This window comes from Salmo salar, chromosome ssa11, assembly GCF_905237065.1.
Source record: "Salmo salar chromosome ssa11, Ssal_v3.1, whole genome shotgun sequence".
Lineage (NCBI taxonomy): Eukaryota > Metazoa > Chordata > Actinopteri > Salmoniformes > Salmonidae > Salmo > Salmo salar.
In genome coordinates, this window is record NC_059452.1 from 39468121 (window position 1) to 39488022 (window position 19902).

Here is a 19902-nt window from a genome sequence, read left to right on the forward strand (position 1 = left end):
GTAATAATTGATAGGTAAAATACAGTATTGTTATGCTAGCCAAATAATTTGGGGGGGTTAATATAGAATTGCCTGGTGAAGTTAAGATCAATAGATCAAATTTAACAGTCCTCGATTTTCAGAGGAAGCAAGGAAGAGAACAATTTAATTTTCATTCATTTGCATAGAATGTGCTTTAAAAAGTCACCATAAGTGACGTCATTCAACAACAAAATCCCCCCACCCCAGTATAGACGGAAGAGCTTTGTCCTTTCTCTCTCTTTGACTTGAGTATCTTCGGTCCTGACAGTCCTCTTCCTTCACTCTCCTACCCATTAACACTTACAATGTTGTCACTGAGCTTCACAGAGATCTGGATTTACTGCCGAGAGTCACTGGTTAGTTCTGAAACTGATCTTCAGCCCCATAAATGTGCACATCTTTTTACCTGTACCCATCTCACGTATTCCACTGGCTTGGTTAATTTAAAATGTAAAAAGTATTAGCCTCATTTGTCTGGCTTGGTTCATGTAAAAAGTATTAGCCTCATTGGGCTGGCTTGGTTCATGTAAAAGCTATTAACCTCATTGGGCTGGCTTGGTTCATGTAAAAGCTATTAGCCTCATTTGGCTGGCTTGGTTCATGCAAAAGGTATTAACCTAATTTGGCTGGCTTGACAAGTTTATGCGGCTTTCTTTTATTTGGTTCATTTTTAAAAAGGGAAGTTGGGCTTGACAATGGCTGCAAAGACATTGCTAAGCGTATTTTCAGATCTAGGACCAGGCTAAGTAAACACGTCTAGCGTCTCTTTGATCAAAGTGGCAATGTCTCCTCAGGTCACCTCCCTCCATTGACAATTACACCCCAGCCTATATATGGTTGACTCTCAGTATATGAAAGTGTTGCCTGTGCCAACAGGTCAATGACTGGTTACTGGTATTAAGCAGAGCTACAGTGAGTAGTATAGAGAATAAGTAAGGCAGGGTGTGTACATCAACCTGATCCTAGAGCATTTCCTATTTTTCTGTGCGTAAATCCTAGACGTTATAACGCCCATCCATCAACCCTCCTTTTGTTTTTACCTTAACTAACCACCTGTCTTGTTTCCATACAAACGTAACATATACTCATTTGAGTGTTCTGGATTTACATTTACTATGTTACACCTAGTCTATGAGGGCAGGCAGTAAGTCACCCATTAAAAAGTCTCATGGAGAAATAGATTGACGCCCACACACACACACGCATGTACGACAAACACACACAACCAAGAAAATACGACATACATGAGAAAACAGACAAGTACAAACTTCAACTTTGTTAGTATTCATAATAGTTGGATACACAATGTATAAGAGCACCAATAAAAAAAAAAAATAACTTGTCAAATATTTAGATGTTTTTTTTAAAGTTTTTTTTTTAAGCCACAGAATATTCTACAGAAAGCAAAGAGATCTCTGTACAGAAACAAGCAACAGAATACCTCATCAGCAGCACAGTAAAACCTGCCACTCAATTTCATATCTCAAAAGCAAATGAACATTAAAACAAGACCAGCTGCCTGCTGCTAACCTAGGACACTACGTTACAGAAACATCGCTTTTATATTTAAAACACAAGATATGGAAGATTTTTTTTTTTTTTTTCAAAAATTGTGAAAAAGTGCAATACAGGCTTGACTGTCTACAACTTAATAGGTTATTCCCAACGGGTTAGCGTCCTGTCATTTTTTCCTACGGTCCACTTGTTTTTTTTTGGTTTTTTTTTTACATGTTCCTTTTGTATCCATAAGTAAAATCTCTTACAGTTATATTGACATTCATGACGATGTACATTATGAGAAACATGGTATTCACAAAAGTAGAGCATGTAACTAGGATTGCAATTACATTTCTTTGGGTAAGAGGGCAGATGAAAAACTAGCTTCTTACATTATCATATTTAATTTTTTACATTGGAATTGTGTACAGAACAAGTTTATTTTTTCTTCATACAAAACAAACTACATGTAAAAAAAAATCTGAATCTGGGAGTCCCATTCAATAGGCCAACATCGTTGCAAGTAGCATTTAAAAAGAGCGATGAGTGTTTATTTAAGAGACCTCAGATAACAGTAAACACTTATCCTTGATTGAAAAACCTGGTTTTCACATGACAGAGAGAGATAAAGAGCAAAAAACAGACCTCTTCAACCAAATATTGGCTCTTGGAAACATGACATCCATTTCATAGCACTTTCATATGATATATTGCCATTCCATTGAAACGACTGACTGGGTAGGATGTGTGATTGCTGGGTGAGGCACTCCGAGTCCAGCAGCCTCCGGAGGGTTCATGTCCCACAGATGGTTCTGAAGGGTCACCAGCTAACAAGCCCTACTACTTGGCACTCCAAGGCCAGTCTGGCCTGAGAGTGGTGACGCTGCGTGTCAGAGGGATCACAGTGTAACTGGAAAATGTCCACAGAGGGCAGTCATCTCCAATGTAAACGTACAGACACGTTTCGTAAGGCTTTTTGAAACGGAGCCCCCATAAACAAAAAAAGACTGAACATTTCAATGTACAAAGGGGCAACACAATGCCAGAGAATGCAAGAATCCATTCAAATGTAATGTACTAACACGCAAGGCATCTCCCCACAAGATATGAAAAGCGAGCGTTTGAGGGTCTATTTTGTCACTCTCCTCCCAAATAAAATGAAATGATTGGCTAGGCTAGGGGGGGAATAGAATGAGGTCGTTTTTTAAAAACATATGTACATATCTATACGGATATGTAAAAAAATACATGGCATATTAGAGAATAATAAGAGACTTGGCACAATATATAACACAGAGTAGGGAAAACAGACGTCATTGGATCAAAATGATAGCTATAAAATTACCGCTTTTATGGAAATGGAGGGGACTGTTGTCCAATGTTCACTTCACTGAAACAGGGCAATAGATATACAAAAACGCACAAATAAGTGACACTAATTAAACAAACACTGTGTTTAGATTGTGTTTCGTGAGCACCAACATGAAATACCGGCATATTTGACTCTTCCTCTTGACTTGGAATCACAATATGATGTCTGTCGGAGCAACCATAGGAGCGGTCTCCCCGGCAACCATAGGAGCGGTCTCCCCGGCAACCATAGGAGCGGTCTCCCCGGCAACCATAGGAGCGGTCTCCCCGGCAATCAAAGTATGAGAACAACCTTTGATGCATTTCAGTTTTTTGCTGAGAAAATTCACAATCTTCTGGTTGAAAGCGACCAATGTTAGATATCGTCTCTGAGAATGTTTCTTCATAAAAAGGTGAACTGTGTTTTTTTTAAATGGCCATCTCCTTCCTGAGACTGAGCAAGGTAAGCCAAAAGTTGAAAAGTTTCAGTTTAGATTTTTTGTTTGTCTTGAGTGGGGTGTGTAGGATCCATTGACGGTATACATTTTGTATCCGGGCATCAGGCTCCCAGTTTTCTGAGGGCCGGCAGTGTGTGTGTGTGTGTGTGTGTCTGCCTGTATGTGTGTGAGCAGCGTGGTGAGTGGGCGTGTGGTTCTCAGGCTGTGGTTATAGCGTTCAGGTCCTTCATCAGGTCCTCTAGGTGGGCCATCTCCTCTGTCAACTCATCAGGCTCGTAGCTCTGAGGGAAAGGAACAGGGTTACTGCGGGGAGCAAGGGAGGAACAGGAGGGGAGGGAGGCAAGGACCTGGGGAAGGGAGAGGAGAGGGTCAGTTTGTTTTTGGAGGGGGTGGGAGTAATGAGGTTACAAAATAAAGGGTGGGTGGGGTGGGGAATTGGTCAATGGGACTGCAGCATGAAGCAAAGTCCAAGACAAACAAAGCAGCATCAACAGCCAACCAATATGTTAAGGCATTGAAAGGGGGCAAGACATCAATGTATGTGCAAAACCATTCCAATGGGTTAAGGGAAATTATCATGGGCAAAACCATTCCAATGGGTTAAGGGGAATTATCATGGGCAAAACCATTCCAATGGGTTAAGGGGAATTATCATGGGCAAAACCATTCCAATGGGTTAAGGGGAATTATCATGGGCAAAACCATTCCAATGGGTTAAGGGGAATTATCATGGGCAAAACCATTCCAATGGGTTTAGAGGAATTATTAGAAATTGAATGCAATAATATCAATGATCACAAGCAGCCAACGTTAACACCATGAAACAGTGAGGGAGGCAACAAGTTGCAAAGAATAAAGAGAGAAAGGAAACAGAAATGTGATTAAAATCCATGTCAATGTCATTTGGATTGTGTCCAAAATGAAACATGACATGCTCTTGGAATGTATTCACTAGTTCAATGGGCTTGATTGATCTATGACCAGGTTTTTACCCCAACATGACATGACATAGTAATTCATGTGTACTTCCTGTATTTAAAGTGTGTACAAACTACAATAACAACCAACAATACATGATATGCCAGCTGATTTAACAGTCATAATCAGACATTGGCATGTTGTAGCCTTTCTACACTAAGACCTGGGGGGAGCAGTACTCACACTGTCTACATCCTCCAGCATCTTGCTGGTCTCGGGCACGTCTGGCGCACTGGGCACCGTGACTGGCATGGGGGGGCGTACCCTGCCCAGGGTGCCGATGGAGGCTGTCTTTACTGAGTGGAGCTGGGGCCCTGAGATACAGACAGAAAGAGAGAGAGACACAGGGATACAGACAGAGAGAGAGAGAGAGACACAGAGAGACAGAGACAGAGACAGAGAGACAGACAGGACAGACAGTTCCAAATGGATTGATAGTTAGAGGGAATCACAAGTCATCTTCTTTAAATGCGTTTCCTTTCCTTTCTCAAGAAGCTCTACCTACAGTGTATGTTCATCTGCAGTTTGGGAGTGTAAAACACATGTACAGGTAACTACCCAAATAAAGGAAACACTTGAGTAAATGAGGGATACAAAGTAGATTGAAAGTAGGTGCTCCCACACAGGCGTGGTTCCTGAGTTAATTAAGCAATTAACATCCCATCATTCTTAGGGTGTCTATAAATGACCAGTTGCCCGTTATTTTGGCTACCATGGATGGAAGAAGAGATCTCAGTGACTTTGAAACAGGTGTGGTGTGTGTGTGTGTCAGTCACCAGATCTCAACCCAATCCAACACTTATGGGAGATTCTGGAGCGGCACCTGACAGCGTTTTCCACCATCAACAAAACACCAAACGATTGAATTTCTAGTGGAATAATGGTGTCACGCCTCCCGGGTGGCGCAGTGGTCCAAGGCTCTGCATCGCAGTGCTAGCTGTACTGCTAGAGATTCTGGGTTCGAGTCCAGGCTCTGTCGCAGCCGGCCGCAACCGGGAGGTCCATGGGGGCAACGCACAATTGGCCCAGCGTCGTCCGGGTTAGGGGAGGGTTTGGCCGGCAGGGATGTCCTTGTCCCATCACGCACTAGCGACTCCTGTGGCGGGCCGGGCTCAGTGCACGCTGACACGGTCGCCAGGTGTACGGTGTTTCCTCCGACACATTGGTGCGGCTGGCTTCCGGGTTAAGTGGGCATTGTGTCAAGAAGCAGTGCGGATTGCATTGGGTTGCGTTTCGGAGGAAGCACGGCTCTCGACCTTCGCCTCTCCAGAGTCCATACGGGAGTTGCAGCGATGAGACAAGACTGTAACTACCAATTGAATACCACGAAATTGGGGGGGAAAAAAGGGTTAAAAAAGAAAAAAGAACGGTGTCACATCCCTCCAATAGAGTTCCAGACACTTGTGGAATCTTGTACAATCTATGTCACCAGAAGCTGTTCTGGTGGCCCTATTAAGACACTATGTTGGTGTTTCCTTTATTTTGGCAGTTACCTTTATTTGTACATACACCTGGTGTGCATTGTGTGTGTGTGTATATATATATATATATATATATATATGTGTGTGTGTGTACATGTATGTGTGTGCGCTCCTCACCAGTCTGAGTAAGCAGCGGCGTGCTGGGCAGGGCAGGCGACTCGAAGTTGGCAGCGGGGTTGGCGGGTACGGCAAAGCTCTTGAGGGGGTGAGTGGGGCGCACGTGGGCGGTGGGGGGCTGGCCGGCGCTGCAGTAGCTGCCGCTGGCGCTGGGCTCATCGTCAGTGGCCGTGGAGCCTTGGTAGCTGCCCTCGGGGTCCGGGTGCTGGTGCTCGGCTTGGCAGGGGGGCTGGGCCTGGGGCGGGAGGGGCTCTGTGCTGGGGGTGTTCCTCACCGACTCTGCAGTCACAAAAGGAGTGTGGGGGGACAGGTCAGTGGATGGTGTGTTTGATACAGTATGTGTATAGCCTGGGTTCTAGCGTGGTAGTGTCCATAAACAAGAGGAGTGTGGGGGGGACAGGTCAGTGGATGGTGTGTTTGATACAGTATGAGTATAGCCTGGGTTCTAGCGTGGTAGTGTCCATAAACAAGAGGAGTGTGGGGGGGACAGGTCAGTGGATGGTGTGTTTGATACAGTATGAGTATAGCCTGGGTTCTAGCGTGGTAGTGTCCATAAACAAGAGATACAGTATGTGTATAGCCTGGGTTCTAGCGTGGTAGTGTCCATAAACAAGAGGAGTGTGGGGGGAACAGGTCAGTGGATGGTGTGTTTGATACAGTATGAGTATAGCCTGGGTTCTAGCGTGGTAGTGTCCATAAACAAGAGGAGTGTGGGGGGGACAGGTCAGTGGATGGTGTGTTTGATACAGTATGTGTATAGCCTGTGTTCTAGCGTGGTACTGTCCATAAACAAGAGATACAGTATGTGTATAGCCTGGGTTCTAGCGTGGTAGTGTCCATAAACAAGAGGAGTGTGGGGGGGACAGGTCAGTGGATGGTGTGTTTGATACAGTATGAGTATAGCCTGGGTTCTAGCGTGGTAGTGTCCATAAACAAGAGGAGTGTGGGGGGGACAGGTCAGTGGATGGTGTGTTTGATACAGTATGAGTATAGCCTGGGTTCTAGCGTGGTAGTGTCCATAAACAAGAGGAGTGTGGGGGGGACAGGTCAGTGGATGGTGTGTTTGATACAGTATGAGTATAGCCTGGGTTCTAGCGTGGTAGTGTCCATAAACAAGAGGAGTGTGGGGGACAGGTCAGTGGATGGTGTGTTTGATACAGTATGAGTATAGCCTGGGTTCTAGCGTGGTAGTGTCCATAAACAAGAGGAGTGTGGGGGGGACAGGTCAGTGGATGGTGTGTTTGATACAGTATGTGTATAGCCTGGGTTCTAGCGTGGTAGTGTCCATAAACAAGAGGAGTGTGGGGGAACAGGTTAGTGGATGGTGTGTTTGATACAGTATGAGTATAGCCTGGGTTCTAGCGTGGTACTGTCCATAAACAAGAGGAGTGTGGGGGGGACAGGTCAGTGGATGGTGTGTTTGATACAGTATGTGTATAGCCTGGGTTCTAGCGTGGTAGTGTCCATAAACAAGAGGAGTGTGGGGGGACATGTCAGTGGATGGTGTGTTTGATACAGTATGAGTATAGCCTGGGTTCTAGCGTGGTAGTGTCCATAAACAAGAGGAGTGTGGGGGAACAGGTCAGTGGATGGTGTGTTTGATACAGTATGAGTATAGCCTGGGTTCTAGCGTGGTAGTGTCCATAAACAAGAGGAGTGTGGGGGAACAGGTCAGTGGATGGTGTGTTTGATACAGTATGAGTATAGCCTGGGTTCTAGCGTGGTACTGTCCATAAACAAGAGGAGTGTGGGGGAACAGGTCAGTGGATGGTGTGTTTGATACAGTATGAGTATAGCCTGGGTTCTAGCGTGGTACTGTCCATAAACAAGAGGTGTTAGTATCAACGTCAGGATGAAGCCTGATGAGTTTGGTGGAAAATATGGAATAAATGTGTTAAAGTTTGTTTGGTTCTGCAACACTCAAAGGTGTCATGACTGGTTTCATGTATTATAAATGAATATTGTTTTACCTTTAACTAGGCAAGTCACACACTAATGAGTATGGGTGAGTGAATAGTGGACAAGGCCATAAGAACAATAAAATGAGACAGCTCCACAGATAAGAGGATGTGACAGCCCCACAGATAAGAGGATGTGACAGCCCCACAGATAAGAGGATGTGACAGCCCCACAGATAAGAGGATGTGACAGCCCCACAGATAAGAGGATGTGACAGCCCCACAGATAAGAGGATGTGACAGCCCCACAGATAAGAGGATGTGACAGCCCCACAGTGGACCCACAGATAAGAGGATGGACATGAAGATGAAAGATAATGCTCCTGTGTTCTTCCTCGAAATCAGGCCAGAAAGACAGACAGAACGACCAGGTGGGCCCTTGGCGCTGCCAGCTTGTAATCCCTCCTCCATCCTACGGGTGGCAGCGGTCTCTCACCTGTGGAGCCCACCATGTCTAGACAGGAGATGGGGGTGGCGCAGGCATGCGGGCGCAGGTGGGCACTGCCCTGGTGGTGATGGAGGTAGCTGCGTGTCGGGGATGCCAGGCTGCCCGTGTGATAATGGTGGTGATGGTTATCAAGGGAATGGATGGGGTGAGCGCTAATCACAGCTGTGAATGGACACACACACACACACACACACACACACACACACACACACACACACACACACACACACACACACACACACACACACACACACACACACACACAGAGAGACAACAACATTTAACCAGCCGCGCTGACCAAGGGCTGGGGAAGCACTGCTGTTCAAATACACACACATGCTTTCGCTCGTGCAAGCACACACACACACGCCAGGTTCATAGTGACACCATAAAGCAGTAGTATTTAACCATACACATGTATACAATAACTCCACAGAGTGCGTCTGATGTACATTTGAATTGGCAGCGTAATTTGGTAGCCATGAATGTGTTAAACTGAAATGAGATGAAGGCTAAAATATAGAAACAGATCCTATAGAACCACATGTTGACTGTAGTGCTCTCAGTCTATTGACTGTAGTGCATTATCACGGGAGGGAGAAACCAGCATATTATTTTCCTTTCAGCTGAACAGTACGATAGTCTGAGTGGTAAATAGTCTATTGACCTCAGTGTATTGACCGGTGAGAGTACAGATCCCAAGCACACACACATTCACAAGGCGTGTGCGCGCACGCACACACACACACACACACACACTTACGCTGGGGGGGCTGCGTATCGAAGGGCATCATCATTTTAGGCCGCATCCCCCGGCGCCCTGCCAGTGCAGATATGCTGTCTTCTGATTCGTGGCCTGCAAGTCAGAGTTTTTCCTTGATCACTATTGGTAGTGACTCTGAATGAAGAACGTCTGAAAATGTAACTAATTGTCCTTGGATTGACAGGAACAATCGAAGGATTTGGTAATCTGGCCCCTGAGAGAAATCTGTGACTCAGTCATGAGGCTGTGTTTGGTTAGTGGTGATTCTTCCCTCTAAACACAATGTATGAAATGTTAAATGTATGAAAAGCAGGAAATGTTTAGCATGACAACGACAAAGACATTGCCTCTTCAAAACACAGACAAAGGAATCCCCAAAGTGACTACATTAATCTGACCTCGGTAGGAGTTCCGTCTCTGCAGCAGGCTGTTGTCCAGGCTGGGGTCCACGGGGTTGATGTCCTGCGAGGTGCGGGGGATGGGGGTGTCAGTCATCACCGGGTTGGGCTCGGGGGACTTGTCAATGGGCTTGAGCTCCAGCCGCTCATGGTGGATCCATAGGTCTGGAGGCTTCAGGTCCTTGGAGTTGCCCTTGTACTTGTGGGAGCTGTTGGACGACTTGGAGGCCGCCCGCTTCCTATGAGGTAGAGAAGAGGAACATTTGGGGTTGAGATGTCGGTTGAAAAGGGGAGGTGGATCCCCGTTAACTGTTGCAAAAGCAGCAGCTACTCTTCCTGTGGTCCACAGAAAATATGAAACATAATACAGAATGACAAAATACAGAACATCATTAGACAAGAACAGCTCAAGGACAGAACTACATACATTTTTAAAAAGGCACACTTACATATCAATGCATACACACAAACTATCTAGGTCAAATAGGAGAGAGGCGTTGTGCCGCGAGGTGTTGCTTTATCTGTTTTTTGAAACCAGGTTTGCTGTTTATTTGAGCAATCTGAGATGGAAGGAAGTTCCATGCAATAAGGGCTCTATATAATATTGTACGCTTTCTTGAATTTGTTCTGGATTTGGGGACTGTGAAAAGACCCCTGGTGGCATGTCTGGTGGGGTAAGTGTGTGTGTCAGAGCTGTGTGTAAGTTGACTATGCAAACAATTTGGAATTTCAACACATTAATGTTTCTTATAAAAACTCTTGGCCAAGAGACACTGGCATGCATAGTATTTATATCAGCCCTCTGATTACAATGAAGAGCAAAACGTGCCGCTCTGTTCTGGGCCAGCTGCAGCTTAACTAGGTCTTTCCTTTCTGCACTGGACCACACGACTGGACAATAATCAAGATTAGACAAAACTAGAGCCTGCAGAACTTGCTTTTTGGAGTGTGGTGTCAAAAAAGCAGAGCATCTCTTTATTACGGAAAGACCTCTCCCCATCTTTACAACCATTGAATCTATATGTTTTGACCATGATAGATTGTAAACTAAGGTAACGCCAAGTAATTTAGTCTCCTCAACTTGTTCAACAGCCACACCATTAAATGATCAGATTCAGCTGAGGTCTAGAACTTAGGGAAGGATTTGTACCAAATACAATGCTCTTGTTTTAGAGATGTTCAGGACCGGTTTATTACTGGCCACCAGTAATAAAGGGGGGAGGGGTGATGTCGGTTAAAGGGGGGGGTGATGTCGGTTGAAGGGGGGAGGGGTGATGTCGGTTAAAGGGGGGGGTGATGTCGGTTGAAGGGGGAGGGGTGATGTCGGTTAAAGGGGGAGGGGTGATGTCGGTTGAAAGGGGGGAGGGGTGATGTCGGTTAAAGGGGGAGGGGTGATGTCGGTTGAAAAGGGGGGAGGGGTGATGTCGGTTAAAGGGGGAGGGGTGATGTCGGTTGAAAAGGGGGAGGGGTGATGTTGGTTGAAGGGGGGAGGGGTGATGTTGGTTGAAGGGGGAGGGGTGATGTCGGTTGAAAAGGGGGAGGGGTGATGTCGGTTGAAAAGGGGGAGGGGTGATGTTGGTTGAAAAGGGGGAGGGGTGATGTTGGTTGAAAAGGGGGAGGGGTGATGTTGGTTGAAAAGGGGGAGGGGTGATGTTGGTTGAAAAGGGGGAATAAAATGAAGTGGCAGGGAAAGGAAAGTGAAAGACGACAGAAGGTAGGTGGAAAAAGGAAAGGAGACATTCCTGCTCATCTCAGATGTTCTGTGTGTGTGTTATAACCCTGTGTTGTTGGTCTGGTATTGGCTGGGACATTAGTGACCTAAGAGACATTATTGCTGCGGCGGACCAGCTCACTTTTTCTGGTGGGAGGTGGTGCGTCGTGTACAGAGGAAGGCCCCCACAACCACCACGATGATGGTGAACGCTCCCACAGAGATGATGACAACGATGACCAGGATGTGGTTGTCCCCACTTCCTGTAATTCCTGGTTTTCCTGGAACAAAGTGGACCAGAGAGGTGAGAAAGAAAATCCTATTTATCCACATAAGAATTAATGTCCTCATTGGAGATCAATAGCGTATTTAACAATGAATTTGTTTGTGTGTTCATTCATTCATTTCCCATTACACTTCTTTTAGAATGATGACTAATATTTCAGACCAATAGGAGACTTGTATAAGGGGTTTGGCATAGATTAAATCTCATGAATTACTTCCCACCCACAGATGGTCACACTGTCAACAAACTATCTGTTGATAAGCAACTGCTTGCCTAAAGTTAGGGTTAGGTTTAGAATGAGGGTTAGGGTAAATGTTAGGGTAAGGGTTAAGTTTAGGGTTAGGATAAGGGCTAGGGTAAGGATTAAAGTAAAGGTTAAGTTTAGGGCTAGGGTAAGGGTTAAGGTAAAGGTTAAGTTTAGGGTTAGGATAAGGGTTAGGGCAAGGGTTAAGTTTAGAGTTAGGTCTAGGGTAAGGTAAAGGTTAAGTTTAGGATAAGGGTTAGGGCTATGGTAAGGTTGCACCCCTTCTGAAAAAACCTACACTCGATCCCTCCGATGTCAACAACTACAGACCAGTATCCCTTCTTTGTTTTCTCTCCAAAACTCTTGAACGTGCCGTCCTTGGCCAGCTCTCCTGCTATCTCTCTCAGAATGACCTTCTTGATCCTAATCAGTCAGGTTTCAAGACTGGGCATTCAACTGAGACTGCTCTTCTCTGTGTCACGGAGGCTCTCCGCACTGCTAAAGCTAACTCTCTCTCCTCTGCTCTCATCCTTCTAGACCTATCTGCTGCCTTTGATACTGTGAACCATCAGATTCTCCTCTCCACCCTCTCCGAGTTGGGCATCTCCGGCGCGGCCCACGCTTGGATTGCGTCCTACCTGACAGGTCGCTCCTACCAGGTGGCGTGGCGAGAATCTGTCTCCGCACCATGCGCTCTCACCACTGGTGTCCCCCAGGGCTCTGTTCTAGGCCCTCTCCTATTCTCGCTATACACCAAGTCACTTGGCTCTGTCATATCCTCACATGGTCTCTCCTATCATTGCTATGCAGACGACACACAATTAATCTTCTCCTTTCCCCCTTCTGATAACCAGGCGGCGAATCGCATCTCTGCATGTCTGTCAGACATATCAGTGTGGATGACGGATCACCACCTCAAGCTGAACCTCGGCAAGACGGAGCTGCTCTTCCTCCCGGGGAAGGACTGCCCGTTCCATGATCTCGCCATCACGGTTGACAACTCCCTTGTGTCCTCCTCCCAGAGTGCTAAGAACCTTGGCGTGATCCTGGACAACACCCTGTCGTTCTCCACTAACATCAAGGCGGTGACCCGATCCTGTAGGTTCATGCTCTACAACATTCGCAGAGTACGACCCTGCCTCACACAGGAAGCGGCGCAGGTCCTAATCCAGGCACTTGTCATCTCCCGTCTGGATTACTGCAACTCACTGTTGGCTGGGCTCCCTGCCTGTGCCATTAAACCCCTACAACTCATCCAGAACGCCGCAGCCCGTCTGGTGTTCAACCTTCCCAAGTTCTCTCACGTCACCCCGCTCCTCCGCTCTCTCCACTGGCTTCCAGTTGAAGCTCGCATCCGCTACAAGACCATGGTGATTGCCTACGGAGCTGTGAAGGGAACGGCACCTCCATACCTTCAGGCTCTGATCAGGCCCTACACCCAAACAAGGGCACTGCGTTCATCCACCTCTGGCCTGCTGGCCCCCCTACCTCTGAGGAAGCACAGTTCCCGCTCAGCCCAGTCAAAACTGTTCGCTGCTCTGGCACCCCAATGGTGGAACAAGCTCCCTCACGACGCCAGGACAGCGGAGTCAATCACCACCTTCCAGAGACACCTGAAACCCCACCTCTTCAAGGAATACCTGGGATAGGATAAAGTAATCCTTCTAACCCCCCCCCTTAAAAGATTTAGATGCACTATTGTAAAGTGGTTGTTCCACTGGATATCATAAGGTGAATGCACCAATTTGTAAGTCGCTCTGGATAACAGCGTCTGCTAAATGACTTAAATATAAATGTAAATGTAATGTAAATGTAAGGGTTAAGGTAATGGTTAAGTTTAAGGTAAAGGGTAAAGGTTAGGGTTAGGGCTAGAGTAAGGGTTAAGTTTAGGGTTAGGAAAAGGGTAAGGGTTAAGGTAAAGGTTAAGTTAGGATAAGGGTTAGTTCAGATGTTGAGAGTTATTGAACATCTACAAACCATCTACTTAGAACTATCCAAATAAAAAGTGGTACTTATGTGAATAGGGGATTGTTCAGTTCCTGCACACTATCTTAACTGAGAAAGACATTGGTGTCAATTCCATTTCAGCTTCGGTCCAGAAATGAATCCAATGTACCATGGAACAGGAACTGAACAAAGCCCTATTCACACTAAAATCCATTTATGGAGGTGGAATGAAATGGACCCACACTGCAGCCAATTGAGTTGATCAAATCAGAATGGACAATGGTGACCTGAAAAGGCCATTACCGTGTGGAGACCCAAAGCCATGGTCAAGAGGTGGTTGGTTACTTCCTGGTTTAACTGGCAAATTGGAGGCTGAAAGAGGAGACAAAACCACCAGTTATTACACCCAGTTAATTAAATACTACCCGACTTATTTCACCTTACCAGAACGCAGATGAAGGGCTTTAGGCACGTGAGTGAGGAAAAAGAACACACAATCTGCACAGTCAATCAGTCATCATTGAGAAGAAGTGAATGGAAGGGAAGAGGGAATTACCTTGGTCATTAGCCATTTTGTCAGAGGATTCAGCTAAACAGGCCAAAGGAGACAGTAGCCAGGGAGAGAAAATACAAAGCAAACACTGGTTAGAGGAGTTAAGGAGAGCAGTGGGAGAAGGAGAGAGAGAGGGGTAGAGAGAGCGAGAGAGAGGGGTAGAGAGAGCGAGAGAGAGGGGTAGAGAGAGCGAGAGAGAGGGGTAGAGAGAGCGAGAGGGGTAGAGAGAGCGAGAGGGGTAGAGCGAGAGAGAGGGGTAGAGCGAGAGAGAGGGGTAGAGCGAGAGAGAGGGGGTAGAGCGAGAGAGAGGGGTAGAGCGAGAGAGAGGGGTAGAGCGAGAGAGAGGGGTAGAGCGAGAGAGAGGGGTAGAGCGAGAGAGAGGGGTAGAGCGAGAGAGAGGGGTAGAGCGAGAGAGAGGGGCAAAGGGTGCAGCATTGAAGGGATAGGCAAGCAGGTGTGAGCACTAATAAAGGAAAGAGAGAAAGGGAGAGGGAGAGAGAGAGAGAGGGAGAGCTTGAGAAAGAAAGAGAGCGAAAGAAAGAGCGAGAAAGAAAGAGCGAGAGAGAGGGCAGGCTCGGCCCAATAGAATGGTATGTTCTTTGCCAGCATCTATAGAAAAGGGATTGAGAATGCAGCCAGCTACAGTGAAGAGAAGATAATTATTTGAATCTTGACCATTCAGCCCATCATAACGCATACTAATAACTCAACCAATAAGAACCATTTAATACAATCATCCCAATGTTCAACCTTTCAGAGCCTATCAACCTCCAGGGATTTCCCCCCCACTTACTCTTGGGGGTGCGGAAGTGTACGGCCTCTGACATTGGGCCCATGCCCTTGGAGTTACGGGCCTGGATCTTGAAGTAGTAGGTGGTGTCCAAAGTCAGCTCCTGGATCTGATGGGTCAACCTGTTGCCCACCACCGGCTCTATCACCCAGTCATGCACCTCCGCATTCACATCAGTACTGTAGTAGATTATGTAGCCTAGTGGAGCGATAGGGGGAGAGAGATGGGGAAAGGAGCGAGAGTGAGATGGGTGGAAAGGAGTGAGAGAGATCGGAGGAGAGGAGATAGAGAAAGAGGTAGATGGGGAGAGAGAGATGGGGGAAAGGAGTGAGAGAGATCGGAGGAGAGGAGATAGAGAAAGAGGTAGATGGGGAGAGAGATGGGGGAAAGGAGTGAGAGAGATCGGAGGAGAGGAGATAGAGAAAGAGGTAGATGGGGAGAGAGATGGGGAAAGGAGTGAGAGAGATCGGAGGAGAGGAGATAGAGAAAGAGGTAGATGGGGAGAGAGAGATGGGGGAAAGGAGTGAGAGAGATCGGAGGAGAGGAGATAGAGAAAGAGGTAGATGGGGAGAGAGAGATGGGGGAAAGGAGTGAGAGAGATCGGAGGAGAGGAGATAGAGAAAGAGGTAGATGGGGAGAGAGAGATGGGGGAAAGGAGTGAGAGAGATCGGAGGAGAGGAGATAGGGAGAGAGAGATGGGGGAAAGGAGTGAGAGAGATCGGAGGAGAGGAGATAGAGAAAGAGGTAGATGGGGAAAGGAGAAGGTTAGAGAACTGTTTCAGACCACTTGTTTCTCTGACTCTGAATAAACCTGATAACAGAGTGTGTGTGTGATCTCACCTGTGATTTTCCCATTGGCCTCTGAGGGGGGCTGCCAGTTGACTATGATGGTACGTGGTTTCAGCTCCTTGCTCACCACAGTCACATCTTTGGGGGACGAGCTGGGAACTGTGAAAGTCAAACAACAGAAAGTCAGTATGGGAACAAGGCCATTAATGAGGGAACGCTTGGCTTTGACATCAAATAGGGGCTGCTTATATTAGTCCTGTTTGACACCTGTACCAGTGTGTGTAACCTGTACCAGTGTGTGTAACCTGTACCAGTGTGTGTAACCTGTACCAGTGTATGGTGAAATGGAAAAGTGTTTTTTGCATATCCCACTCCCCCTGAGACACCCTCAGCGAGTGGGGTCACGGCATGGGATCAGACATTATTGACGGCGACCCGGGAGCAATTAGGGGTAAGTGCCTTGCTCAAGGGCAGATTAGATTTTTTTTTGCCTCTGGGACATGAACTAGCAACCTATACGTTACTGGCCCAATGCTCTAATCACTAGGAGACCTGCCGCATATCAGAGAACAGCAGTCAATGACAAAACGCCCACTACAATCAGCTTTGACAGAACCAGGATATTCTGTGTAGTCATGTTAAAAAACACAAACTTCACTCAAGATGCTTCCATGTGTGTGTATGTGTGCTCTTACTGGTCTCAAAGGTGGTTCCCTGGGCCGTCATGCTCCAGGTGCTGGTCCTCCGGCCCTTGGTCACCATGACAGAGAACTCATAGAGTGTGTTGGGCTTCAGGCCCGTCACCATGTGGCTCAGGTTGGTGGTGTTGGCCGTCTGAAAACACACACACGCAGGCGCACGCACGCACGGCACGGCACACCCGGCACACCCACGGCACACACACCCATGGCACACACGGCACACACACCCACACGGCACACACACAGAAAAACAGCTCATAATGGAAGGTACAGACTTTGACCACAAAGTGGCACTCAAGACCAACATAACTAGAGTGCTTCAAAGCAGAAACCTGCTCCATGCATCTTTAACATAAACAGCCATGAATAATACATGGACTTCAAAGTATTCACACCCCTGTACCTGATCCATATTTTGTTGTTACAGCCTGAATTTAAAATGGATTACATTGAGATGTTTTGTCACTGGCCTAACACACCAGAGTGTTTCCACCCCATAATGTCAAAGTACAAATTCATTAAATTAAAAGCTGAAAGCTTGATAGTCTAAGTATTCAATGTTTTTGTTATGGCGAGCCTAAATAAGTTTAGGAGTAAAAATGTGCTTAATAAGTCATATAAGTTGAAAGGACTCACTGTGTGCAGTAATAGTGTCTAACATGATCGTTTAATGACTACCTCATCTCTGTACCTCACACATACAATTATCTGTAAGGTCCCTCAGGTCGGCAGTGAATTTCAAACACAGATTCAAACACAAAGACCAGGGAGGTTTTCCAATGCCTCGCAAAGAATGGCACCTATTGGTAGATGAGTAAATAAAAAAAAAAGATTGAATATACCTTTGAGCATGGTGAAGTTATTAATTACACTTTGGATGGTGTATCAACACACCCAGTCACTACAAAGATACAGGCGTCCTTCCTAACTCAGTTGCCGGAGAGGAAGGAAACCGCTCAGGGATTTCACCATGACAATGGTGACTTTAAAACAGTAACAGAGTTTTAATGGCTGTGATAGGAGAAAACTGAGGATGGATCAACAACGTTGTAGTTACTCCACAATACTAACCTAAATTATAGAGTGAAAAGAAGGAAGCCTGTACAGAATACAAATATTCCAAAACATGCATCCTGTACGCAACAAGGCACTAAAGTAATACTGCAAAAAATGTGGCAAAGTAATTATATTTTTGTCCTGAGTATAAAGTGTTGTATTGGATTTGCCCCAAAAATATTACTGAGTACCACTCTCCATATTTTCAAGCATAGTGGTGGCTGCATCATGTTATGGTTATGCTAGTAATTGTTAAGGACTGGGGAGTTTTTTAGGATAAAAAAGAAACTGAATGAAGCTAAGCACAGGAAAAATCCTAGAGGAAAACCTGGTTCAGCCTGCTTTCCACCAGACACTGGGAGATGAACTCACCTTTCAGCAGGACAATAACTTAAAACACAAGGCCAAATCTACAAGAGTTACTTATCAAGAAGACTGTTAATGTTCCTGAGTGGCCGAGTTGCAGCTTTGACTTAAATCTATAGTACTTCAAAATCTAAATGGCAAGACCTGAAAATGGTTGTCTAGCAATGATCAACAACCAATTTGACAGATCTTGAAGAATTTAGAAAATAATACATGGGTAAATGTTATACAATCCAGGTGTGGAAAGCTCTTAGAGACTTACCCAGAAACACTCACAGCTGTAATCACTGCCAAAGGTGACACTACAAAAGTACTGACTCAGGGGTGTGAATACTTATGTAAATGTAAGCAACATTTCTAAAAAACAGTTTTCACTTTGTCATTATGGGTAAGTATGTATAAAAAAAAATATAGATATATTTTATCCATTTTGAATTCAGGCTGTAACAACAAAATGTGGAGTAAGTCAAGGGGAGTGAATACTTTCTGTACATAAAAAATGCCGGATAATCTAAATGAAGGCGATTTATCCCAAAATAATACTTGAAACGTAGTAGGTATAACATGAGACCAGTGGACACCATTTGAATAAAGACTAGATGACATGCAGCGATGAAAATACTTTATTAAGCCCATTTCCTCACTATGCCCAACAGACTGTCTAATCTAGTACCTGGATAGTCTTAGTCTCCTGGTGAAGGCCAGTTCAGGTCCTAGCTTTCTAAATAGCCTGTCCCAGTGATGCTAGCCACATCCTGTAGTGTACTAAACAAGACAAATCTGTCATCCAGGATGTCACAGAGAGAAAAACATCCTATCCTTTTAGTTGAGTGGAGAGGAGCCATCTGTTTAATAATGTAGGTACACGCTGTGTGTGTATGTGTGTGAGAAACAGGAAGGCATTTCTGACAGCTGGGACGAGCACATCAAGGTGAGAATAATTGTCCAGTGTGAACAATGTCTTCCTACAAAACAACACAGGGTGACTAACAGGTTTGGGGTCAATTCCATTTCAATCCAGCCAATTCGGGAGATGAGTCAAAATGTTAATTTCAGACTTGAAAATCTCCATTTATTTTCACTGGATTTTTAGCAATTCTCAAATTCAATTCACTTCCTGGATAGACCGAATTGAAATGCAATTGACCCCAACCCCTAATTAGCTCATTAGCATCACCTGGTTGTCCTAAATGTGTTCCATTGCGCTAACAGTGACTGCAGTCGCTCCAGACTAGCATTTAAGCATCTACATGAGCTTTCAAGAACCAGACTAGCCTTTTAGCATCTACATGAGCTTACAATAACCAGACTAACCTTTTAGCACCTCTATGTTGGGGGGAGGCAGGTAGCCTAGTGGTTAGAGAGTTGGGCCAGTAACCGAAAGGTTGCTGGATCGAATCCCCGACAAGATAAAAATGTGTCCTTCTGCCCCTGAACAAGGCAGTTAACCCACTGTTCCCCGGTAGGCCGTCATTGTAAACAAGAATTTGTTCTTAACTGTCCTTGTCCAATTTGTAAGTCGCTCTGGATAAGAGTGTCTGCTAAATGACTTAAATGTAAATGTTGTTGAATCACAGCCCTTTATTCTTTTTCTGCCCCCCCCCGTCACACACCTAATCTTGTTGAGGGAGATAAGTAATGATCTTAATTGAGCTAGGGCAGGATGCTATAGCCTGGATGAGCATCTCTTACACCTAGTTGAAGGGTTTGTCTTTCTGCCCCATTCACAACCTGAGTGAATGCAGTGCACTGACTAATGACAGTGCAATCAATGCAATTTATTTGTTAAAGATATTCCCTTTTTCAGAGAGACTATAAACGTCAGTGCTGAACATCTCTGTTGTGTAGCATGTAGATGGAGAAGGACAGTGGGAAGGACTGTGGCGCGTAGATGGGGAAGGACTGTGGCGCGTAGATGGGGAAGGACTGTGGGAAGGACTGTGGCGCGTAGATGGGGAAGGACTGTGGCGCGTAGATGGGGAAGGACTGT

General features: G+C 45.8%; 1 protein-coding gene across 1 annotated transcript in view; it reads right to left on the minus strand.

The window, feature by feature from the left end:
- Positions 1-1284: 1284 nt before the first annotated feature.
- LOC106568778 (neogenin-like) overlaps positions 1285-19902 on the minus strand; it is a gene marked incomplete at its 5' end in the record, with an annotated part of 185749 nt that continues 167131 nt past the window's right edge. Inside the window, 12 exon segments of the mRNA XM_045688863.1 lie at positions 1285-3673; positions 4488-4618; positions 5903-6181; positions 8297-8470; positions 9072-9164; positions 9470-9708; positions 11323-11461; positions 13961-14029; positions 14214-14246; positions 15004-15198; positions 15841-15948; positions 16485-16623. Coding sequence (XP_045544819.1) covers positions 3524-3673; positions 4488-4618; positions 5903-6181; positions 8297-8470; positions 9072-9164; positions 9470-9708; positions 11323-11461; positions 13961-14029; positions 14214-14246; positions 15004-15198; positions 15841-15948; positions 16485-16623 — 1749 coding nt within the window.